We start from the raw sequence: 10,281 nt of genomic DNA on the forward strand, positions 1-10,281 counted from the left end.
TAGATAGCAGTACACTGGGTAGTATGGGTATAGCTCTACAGATTTTTTACATTTGCTTATTTCCATTGTAACTCAGTAATGGGTCCCTTGTCTTTGTTCAGCAGATGGAGAGAAGGTCTCTGACAACAAGGAAGGAGTGGAGGAGACAGACAAGGAAGAGGGTGGTGGAAAGAACAAGGTTGAAAGAGACATTGGAGAAGGCAATCTTTCTACAGCTGCTGCCGCGGCTCTGGCTGCTGCTGCTGTAAAGGCAAAGGTTAGTATTCTTAATATAGTGTAACTTTACTACTAAAAGTAGTTAAATATGGTAATATCTTTTTCAAAATTTCTCATCTCTTAGAAAAACAGCATAAGTCTAAGGAGTTGTCTTAGTTATTTCATCTATGGTATTTTGATCTCTCTCCTTAGCATTTGGCAGCAGTGGAAGAAAGGAAGATAAAATCTCTTGTTGCACTTCTGGTGGAAACCCAGATGAAGAAGCTGGAAATCAAACTGAGACATTTTGAAGAGTTGGAGACCATCATGGATAGAGAAAGGGAGGCGGTAGGTGGCAGTAAAAGCCAGAGAAATTGATACACCTAAATTAAATCTATGGAAGTAAGGAGTGTTTTACTGTTAGCTACAGTAATGTGCAAGTTTAGCAGTCTGATTTTGCCAAGAAGTGCAGTATGTATGAGATGCTACTAGTTTTTGTCTTTTACCTGGTGATGCAAAACTGTAGGAAGGAGAAGCCAGACAGGGAATAAAGTTTAGTATCAGCAAGAGTTTCACTTAAATTCCTTAGATGTCCATTCTCCTGATTAATGAAGAGTTACACCACAGTGCACCCAGAAAAGAAAGGGAGCTGGATATTCTAGAAACTGCTTAAAACAAAGAAGAGCATTTTATACTTATTCATTTTTCCGGTAAATAAAGCTTCTGATTAAAGGCTTTCTATTTTCATTTTCCAGCTGGAATATCAGAGACAGCAACTTCTAGCTGATAGGCAGAACTTTCACATGGAGCAACTGAAATATGCTGAGATACGAGCCCGTCAACAGCACTTTCAGCAGATCCAAAACCAGCAGCAGCAGCAGACCACTTCCAGCAGTCAGCCTGTGCAAGCCACTGCCCATTCCATTCCAGTGCCACAGTCATCCCTAACTCAAGCCCCGGTGAGCTCAGCCAGCAGTGCTGAAAGTCTGGGTCAGCCTTCAGCACCAACCACACAGCCACCTGTCAGTAGTCAGCAACAGCAAGGAGGAACACAACCCAGCCCAGCACAACGTGAGTATCTTGATAACAAGCTTCCCCACCACTTTAGGGATTAAAGGGGTGGTTCACGTTCAGTATGTTATAAAACGACTTTCAAACCACTGCCTGGTTGCTAGGTTAAACTGGACCCTAGCAACCAGATAGCTGCTGAAATGCCAAACTGGAGAGCTCCTGCACAAAAAGCGAAATGATCCAAAAACGCCAAATAATAAAAAATGAAGACCAAATGCAAGTTGTCTCAGAATAGCATTCACTACAGCATCATAAAACTTACTGAATAGCCCCTTTAACTACATCAGTTGTTAGGACTTTAACGAAAGCATTCCCTTTTGGCATCCCTTTTCTATAACCAGCTTTTGGATCACTGATGGTGTGAGGGATCTTGTTATACTGAGCTCATTACAATAGTTTATCCTATATGGAGAGTGGAAGTATATCATTCTATATCCTGTTGAACTGCATACAGTCACACAGAATATAGTTAGTGTTGTGCTAAATGGAAAATAGATGTTTGTTTCTACTTTTTGTACATTTGTTGTAGTTCTTTGTGTTTTCTATTTGCCTTTTTCTGTCCTGCAGCTTCTAGCACATATACAAGCCAACCGCCATCTACCCCACTGGTTTCATCAGCAGTAGCGGTTCCTGCCCAGCCACCGGTGCCCGGTAATCAGCACCCCAGCATGCACTTACCTGTCCAGTATAATCTGCCTAGTGAATTAGTTGACTCTGCTCATCACAATCCACCAACTAACCTGTATGCTCCTCACCATCCCATGCATGGCACCTTCCCCCCTGCAGCTTGTCAGGTCAGTGGGGGCCCCCTTACTCCACATAACCCTTCCATTATGGTATCCTCAGCTTCTAACTTGCCGTCCAACCTTGGTTCAGCTGCCACACAGAGTCCAGCCATCGTAGCTGCAATGCAGGGCGGGGCTGCCCTCACTACCAGTCCTGTGCAAGGTGAGCTTAACAGCAGTTAAAGAATTTGGGTAGGGTTGGAGGTCTTTCTATATATTTGGTATTGCAAAAAATTCAAGCAAAGAGCTAAAGAATCCAGCTTGATGAGAAATGCAAATTCCATGAAATCTGGAACATAAATCTAAACTGTGAATTCTGGGAGAAACCACTTAATTGTGGGAAAAAACATGGCATGTGCAATCAGAATTGCACTGTGTTTCTCTTTTTTGGGGATCCCCCAATTTTGCCAAACCTCCATTTTTATGAACACAAATTACTGCACATGCAGTGTTAAAGGAAATTCAAAACTTTACAACAAATGAATGTAAAATTTGCTTAAAGGGCTCTTTATAAGCCCTTTTACCATTCTTATTTTTTGTTTTTCCAAAACGAATGTAAACTGCTAATGTAATTTTTGTAACAGCACCATCTGGTGGTCAGTAAAGGGATACTGTCCTGATTTTATGGTGTAATTTATATATCTAAATGAAATTGTTTAAACTGCAAATAATTCACTCTACCATATAAAATGTAATTCCTGAACCAATAAGTATTTTTTTTTTACTTGTAATGTTGGTGTGTAGGCAGCCATCTCAGTTCATGTATTTTCAGAAAGAGCCAGCACTTTAGGATGAAAATGCTTTCTGACAGGCTGTTGTTTCTCCTGCTCAATGTAACTGAATGTGTCTCATTGGGACCTGGATTTTTACTATTGAGTGTTGTTCTTATATCTACCAGGGAGCTGTTATCTTGTGTCAGAAGGGCCGGATTTGTGGTGAGGCCACAAAGGCCCGGGCCTATGGTGGCAAAATTTTAGGGCGGCATGCTGCCCAGCTGCGTCTTAAAGTTCATTGGGAATGCCGAGTTCCCCAGCACTATGACGCATGCAAGCTTGTGGGGGGGGAGAATGGTGTGGATAGTGGGCACTAGGACCTCCGTTAGGCTGCTGGTGGGGAGATATCACTCCAACTTGCAGTGCGGCAGTAAAGAGTGATTGAAGTTTATCAGAGCACAAGTCACATGACTGGGGGTCAGCTGGGAAACTGACAGTATGTCTAGCCCCATATCAGATTTTAAATTTAAATGTAAAAAAATATGTTTGCTCTTTTGAGAAAGGGATTTCAGTGCAGAATTCTGCTGTATCAACACTATTAACTGATGCATTTTTGGGGGGAAAAGGCACTGGGTATAACATGTCTAGATTCATTTTTGGTTATGCTTTAGTCCTCTTTTGATACAAATGACATATAAACAAGAGTATTTGATAGAGATAAGTGCAGATTTCAGTGTTCGTCCTTATACATTGCAATAACTATGCTTGAACCATTTTAACATGACCATTCCTAAAAGGCACACTAACTCTGAATGTTTACATGGAATTATCCTCAAGGTGGAGCTGAGAGCACATCTCTGGGTTTCTGAGCTGGAACAGAAATCCCCTCTAGGCCTTTTAGAGACATTTATTGTTTATTACCATGTTTGGTTGGTTTCTGGCTGTAGAGAGATTCACATAAACAAATGCCCCGTCCTTATTTAACTCTCCTTAGACACACAGACCCCTTTAATTTTCACTTTCCCTCTGCCGCTCTTTCTGATGTTTTTGTATGTGCCGATTCATTTTCTCATCTTCATCAAATTTTTATCATAAGAAATAATTAGCAGTGCTGGAAGGGGCTCTCGGCCAACGGGAAATATTGAATTACTTAGAACAATGTTGAGAATAATATAGATTTATTTGTGGAGATTTATATTTTGCAGTTGTATAAGGAAGTTTATTTCATTCTGCTTCCCTCATAGGGATCTAACTGTGTCGCCATATATATATGCCAGGGCTATTGAGCCTTCCCTAAATAATTCATTATTAATTTCAAGCCTGGGAAGAGAAGGTAAAATATACTATAAGATATAGAGGGTTATGATATCTTAGAATAAAATGATTTTAGAGCAGTGCTCTATGTTGTGTGAGGCTCAATTAGATTGAAGTGACTGGCAGTTAGTAGATGGGCACATGACTACCAGGATATAGGCCAGTTCTTTCCAATCTGTGGGGCTTCCCTGGGGGGAACAGAGGAGGGGCTGAATGCCCAAGCTGAAGGCCAGTTAGGGTAAGATCTATGGAAAATAAATGAAACATTAATGTTCCTGTTCTGTACATGAGCTAAGTGGGTCCTGACCATACTTGGGCTTCCAAGGGTTGCTTGAATGGAAAAAGACAACAGCCACTGATATCTGCTGTTAAAAAAGTGACTACACCATCTTGAAAATCAATATAAATCACCATGTTCCTTTGCTACTGTCCGTGGCTAAGACTAATATCACATGAGGCACAGAAAGAACAGAAATGTATTGGCCCGAAAATGCTCTTTGGGGTTATTCACCTTCCACCACTTTTTTCAGTTCACTTGGTTTCAGATACTAGTTCACCAGAAATAAAGACTTTTTCCAACTGCTTTTTATTTTTTTTACAGTTTTTCCAGAACCTGAGTTTAAAGTTCAATGTCCCTGGTGTTTCAGTCTGGCAGCTCAGTCATTTGCTACATTTAGTTGATACATTTCTCAGCAGTATCTGTGGAATATTAGCAACTATTGTATCAATTCTAACAGCTGCCTGTAATAAAACTCAGGGATTCTGCTCAACGGGGACAAAGATAACAAATGTATCAATTTAGAACATTTTACAGGGTCGACGACCCCCCCCCTCCCAGAGCTGCTTTAGAAGGTGAAAAATGATACTTAAATAATAGAAAAACAGTCACACACAGAAAGTAGAAGGTAATTGGAAAAAGTCTTTATTTCTGGTGAACTATCTGAAATCAACTGAACTGAAAAAAGTGTTGGAAGGTGGACAACCCCTTTATTGGCCTGTGTATGTTCTGCAGTTTTCAGTAGAAAGTCCAGGTGTTTATGGGCTTTAATACATCACTTGTACGCAGCTCCAATCATTGGTGTGCTCCTGGATTTTTTTTCTCTACTAAAACACTGACCCCGTTGCAAAGGAAGAATCTTCTTGTAAAGCCCCCAGAGCTTCCACAGATGTCATCTGGGTGGGTTGAGCTCTCCAAAGAGAAGAGAGGCTGGCACACGGAGCGATTGAAACCAAGGTCCTACCCCTGGTGTGTTTATTGCATCAACAACGTTTCGGAGGGCGTTCCCCCTTCGTCAGGTGATGAGCTCTCCATCATGGTGCATAGTCAGTAGGAAGCAGCGCAGGTAGTTCCTTGTAACAACCACATATTATTTTTAGGCAGAACAGTGTCACTTTTATTTCACTTACATATTTAGAGCCCTTTTCTCCTTCCCAATTCCTCACCTATGATTTAGTAAAAACTTTGTGTGTTTTGCACTTATTCCAGAAGAGTAACAAGACTAAGGAAGGAACTCTACTTCACTCTTCACATTCACTTTTATCCTTGTTTTTTTCTTTCAGAACCTGCAACACCTCTGCCTCCAGACTCCATTGGGAACACAGTAACCCAGCCCCAACCATAGCCTGTCTGTGTGAAATTTTGGGAAAGGCATTAAAGGGTGAAAGAGTTCTTCCATACATCCACCTGTGTTTAGTTCCAATGTTTGTCACCATCACTTCCAAACTGCTTGAGCCCCACAAATCCCAACCCCCGAGAGAAGCTCCTCATTTGCTTCATTTCCATCGTTCCTTTGGTTATTGCCCACTGATCTGCACCATGAAGTTTCTCATCTCAAGTGTAAAAGTAGAGAATTGTGAATGGAAAAAGATGCATTTTTGTATGAAGGTTTAAATGACACAAAAACGACTTTTCCACAAGTGGTTCAGAAGTTCACTGGGAAGATGTTTACCTGCAACAGTCCAATCCAACATCTCCATGTGTTGGAAAGATTTATCGGTTATCTCATTTTTAGACCAGATTATATGAATTTGATGCCATACAAAGCAGATTGTAAAGCCCATGGGTCGGCTGGAGGTTAGTATCCGATTATTAAAACTCCAGTTGGGCAGCCCTTTTCTATGGTAGAGTAATGGACAGTGGAGCACAATGCGAGAATAATTGATGTTGCAGGACTCGGATGGACAATGCTATTATAGAGGAACCTACAAAATGATTGTTGCCATGTTGGAAGAATCACAAGCCAGAATACCGTGCGTATTTACTTCTGGTCTCACATTGACCAGTGTCAGACAGTGATGCACTGCCCTTGGCATCCAACAAAAAATATATTTGTATTTTATTTTCTTTCTGCTGATTTTAACCCATAAAATGCTTTTAAATGGCCTGCAGTCACAACTGCCCTCTCTGATGGCAACGTTTAGCTGATAATGGTCTGAAAACGAACCAACCTGCAAAATCTCCATTGCTGGGATCAAATGGGCAGCTAGGGATGAGCAGCGGAAATGACGCCCATAGACTTCAATGGGAGCAAAACAATTTTGCGTGTCAAAAAAAAAATTGTTGCACATAGACTTTAATGCATTTTGGCGAATTTTTGCTGTCGCCAAAGTTTTGGCGGATCTAAACGGGTTAAATTCACCCATCCCTACCAGGGCAGCGCCTCCAGCCAAACTGCCATTATTACCAGGTGTGCTCCGTTTTTACTGGTGTCATTTTATATCTATTGGAGGCTCTCTCATCCTATCTCTTTATCGGTGTTCTTGTTTGATTTTGTTAAGTAGTTGTGATGGATTGTGTAAGGATTGTGTAAGGAGAAAAGCACTGAGAGGTGTAACAACCTGAGGGAGCAGTTTGTGTCCGTGAGATACATTATCCCTGGCGATTAAACACCCAGGGAAGTGATATGTCTCGTGCCACAGTGCACTATTAGTAAAATATTTTAGCTTTTAACTATATAAAACTTTTTATTATTATTTTGAATCATATTTTAAATATTTTGGCCAGGAAAGCAGAGGTTGTGAGTGCACTTTATAGAGGCACGGGGTTCACACTGAAATAAGAAACTTTGTAAATACAATCAATTAAATATTCGGCATAATTTCTGAAATAATCAAGTTTATGTTCACTATTCCTCTCTCAGCATCTGTTTCTCTTCATTCTCTCTTCATGCAGCAGTTGGGTGTCAGATATTAACTGTCAATGATTCTCTAACACCCAACTGCTGCATGAAGAGAGAATGAAGAGAAACAGATGCTGAGAGAGGGATAGTGAATATAAACTTGATTATTGTAGAAACGGTAGAGAATTTTTAATTGATTGTATTTAGGAAGTTTCTTATTTCAGTATTAAAATATTACATTTTCATTTTCACAATAGTTCCCCTTTAACATTCATTATTACGGTATATCTATTAGAGCAGTGGGCACTACCTTCCCCCTCTTGGATAATTAGACTGCTTGATGTATCAGTTGGAAGGTTTGGAGAGATCTGTGGCAGCTTGCAGTGTTCTTCATGTTACTGTACTTTATCCTGTGTCTGTGCATCTTAAAACCCCCGGGCACGGGGCATTAAAATCTTACAGTGTTCATTGCCTTTCCTGGACTATAAAACGTTTCTTTTGCTTGTGGGATGGAAACCTGTTTGTTGTTTATCAAAATTGCTGTTCATATGTATTTATTTTATTTGTTTTGTGACTTGGCTGGGGAATGGGTTTTCTGGACAAAGGTCCGTTCCCCTCAGAACACGTTCTGATAAGTCTTATCTGTGACACATTCCTGCTAAGGAAACTGAAGACTTAAGTGTATCAATGAATTGATGCGGGTGGGGAACAAGGACCGGTCTTTATTGATTCTACTTATAAAAAGAAAATGTTCTTGCGTGTTGCTCATCTCAAATAAAGGCCAATGAGCGATTCGACTAGAAATCATGTACAGTTGCTCGAGCAATTGATCAGTGTGCCGGGGCATTATTGAAAGCTGATGCCATTGTCATGTCCAGACTCCATCTTTGGTTTTACATTGAGCAAAGTGTAGCAGCCTCCTGCATAATGTCTCTAACCCAAACTTGTTCATTTGAGGAAAGGGGGTGCACCGTCTCCATTTTGTTTACGGTATTCGGTTGTTAAATGCATCTACAATAAACATGGGATTTCACTTTTTGCTACGCTACAAGTGTTGCCAGCTACTTTGTGTTTGTGTGTGTGTATTTAGGTCTTTATAAGACAGTGCCACCAATCAGAATGCAGAATTGCTGCTGAGTCCATTGCTAGTATGGGAAGCGGGGTGTATTGAGGGTTCTTTATAAAAGGGCGGTTTAGGAAACTGTATAAGAAAGCCTCTTAAGGACAGTAGAACATTGTGGAATGATATTGGGATCCTCTGTGTCATGTAAAAGAACAATCTGTCATGGAGAAGTCGAGGTGGGTAATGTGTCCTTATTAGGTGCCTGCTGGGAAGAAGGAAAACATGACTGGATGTGTTTATATGGCTGCCTGTGCAGTGTATCCAGGGACTCAGCTTAGTCTTCAGCTTCTTTTCAGGTTACCCAGCTGCTTCCTGCAACTAAAATCATTTCTATTCCAACTGACAAACACAGGTTTATTAATAAAGCTAGTGATGGCTAAGCAATGTCACTCCAACCCTCGCATTACGTCCCTTTATCTAAAAGCTAATGCTCTGGGATGAGCTTCTATACTGCACTGTGTAACATCTCTGGTGCCATATTTGCAGAGGGGTTTTTCTGTCCTGCCCAAAAGATCTTTGCATGATGTTCATCTGGGCAAGCTATTCAGAGCCCCCCCCCCACACACACACACTGGCCAATAAGCTGGAGACATAGTCTGGAGGGGCCAAGTTGTCAGCTTTTATCAGCCCATGTACAGTAAATGACCACTGAAGGCTACCAAACTACGAAAGTAACATTGAAGATAAATGGTAAATGCATTTACAATTATCTGTTGCAGAAGGAAATTTTACTGCATTTATTTGGATTCAAACAGCATACAGAGCCGATTTTGGGTGTGGCCCCGTAGGTTAAGGAACACTATTCTGTGAATAATAGAACAATGGTGTTTTCTAGTCAGTACAGGTATAATGAAAAGGGAGATACCACAAACTGACCCTGGGGCCTTCCATTGTCGTTTTGTGTAATGCTGTATAGGAGTGAATGCAGAGTGCCGTCAGCCAATTGGGATGACTTTACTCCTTTTTACTTAATTAGGCACTTCAACTACAACCTACAGGGGCTTCCATAACTGTATGGAGGCACAGATATTGTCTCTATCATCTTGTCTTTATAGGGTAACTGTAGGTGGTGTTACAAGTGTAATGTACAACAATACCTGTGACAGCTGTGAATACCAGGCACCTCCATCATTAGAGCCATAATGACTGTGCTTAATATTACAGTACTGCAGGCTGAAAAAAACTATTTACCCAATCACTCAAAATTTAAATACTGCATATATTGTTGCTTGTCCTCAATTTGTCTCCACATTCCTGCAGAATACTCCAAAATAGCAGTTGGACCAGTGAATGGATCAACATTGTACTATATATAAATAGGGATGCACCAATTACGAGTCAGCTGAATCCAAGAACATTTGGCAGGATTGGGTTGAGTACTTCGTTTTCAGCCAAACTAGATCTACTCCAGTGAAGTCACATGACTAAAAGTGAACTAAAATTTCCCCAGCTATAAACTTTTTAGAGCAGTACCTAATTCCCCCGCCTCCTTTTGAACCCCATCATTCCCACTGTGCCAATCTTAAAGGGGACCCGTCACCCCAAAAAAATATTCAAAATCCTATTTTATCACATTAGTCAAGCAAAATTAACTTTAGTTACACTATATAAATTATCTGAATCTTGTTTCCTTACATCTGGGAATTTATAATTATAGCAAGCAGGCAGGAGCCATTTTGGGGACACTGTTATTAAGACAAGCCTTGTATCATCTCAGAATCTTGTTTGTGCACCAGAATGGGGGACCTGATGTCCATCCCCATGCCCTGGCTACACAATTAAATGGTAAAGAGAACTGGGGAATGTGGGGAGAGCAGATACAGCTAGGAAGTGCTGAATGGAAAGTGAGGAGGGGCAGACAATATTTGATTGACAGCTGAGATTTTTTTTAAATGAGCTTACAACAGCAATGAATGCTTTAATAAAAAATAGAATTGGATATCCTGATTAATTTGAAAAGG

General features: G+C 40.7%; 1 protein-coding gene across 5 annotated transcripts in view; it reads left to right on the top strand.

Moving 5' to 3' along the window:
• The window catches only part of smarcc2.S (SWI/SNF related, matrix associated, actin dependent regulator of chromatin subfamily c member 2 S homeolog), a 40,684-nt gene extending 32,439 nt beyond the window's left edge, over positions 1–8,245 (top strand). For 4 of the 5 annotated variants that reach the window (XM_018250012.2, XM_041584382.1, XM_041584383.1 and 1 more), the window contains 5 exons: positions 102–256; positions 409–543; positions 951–1,266; positions 1,834–2,214; positions 5,639–8,245. In XM_018250012.2, coding sequence (XP_018105501.1) covers positions 102–256; positions 409–543; positions 951–1,266; positions 1,834–2,214; positions 5,639–5,700 — 1,049 coding nt within the window. In that variant the 3' untranslated portion in view covers positions 5,701–8,245. The remainder of the gene's footprint in view (positions 1–101; positions 257–408; positions 544–950; positions 1,267–1,833; positions 2,215–5,638) is intronic. The other variant, XM_018250014.2, reaches the window with a different exon arrangement.
• The last annotated feature ends 2,036 nt before the right edge of the window (positions 8,246–10,281 follow it).

This window comes from Xenopus laevis, chromosome 2S, assembly GCF_017654675.1.
Source record: "Xenopus laevis strain J_2021 chromosome 2S, Xenopus_laevis_v10.1, whole genome shotgun sequence".
In the NCBI taxonomy this organism is placed as follows: Eukaryota; Metazoa; Chordata; class Amphibia; order Anura; family Pipidae; genus Xenopus; species Xenopus laevis.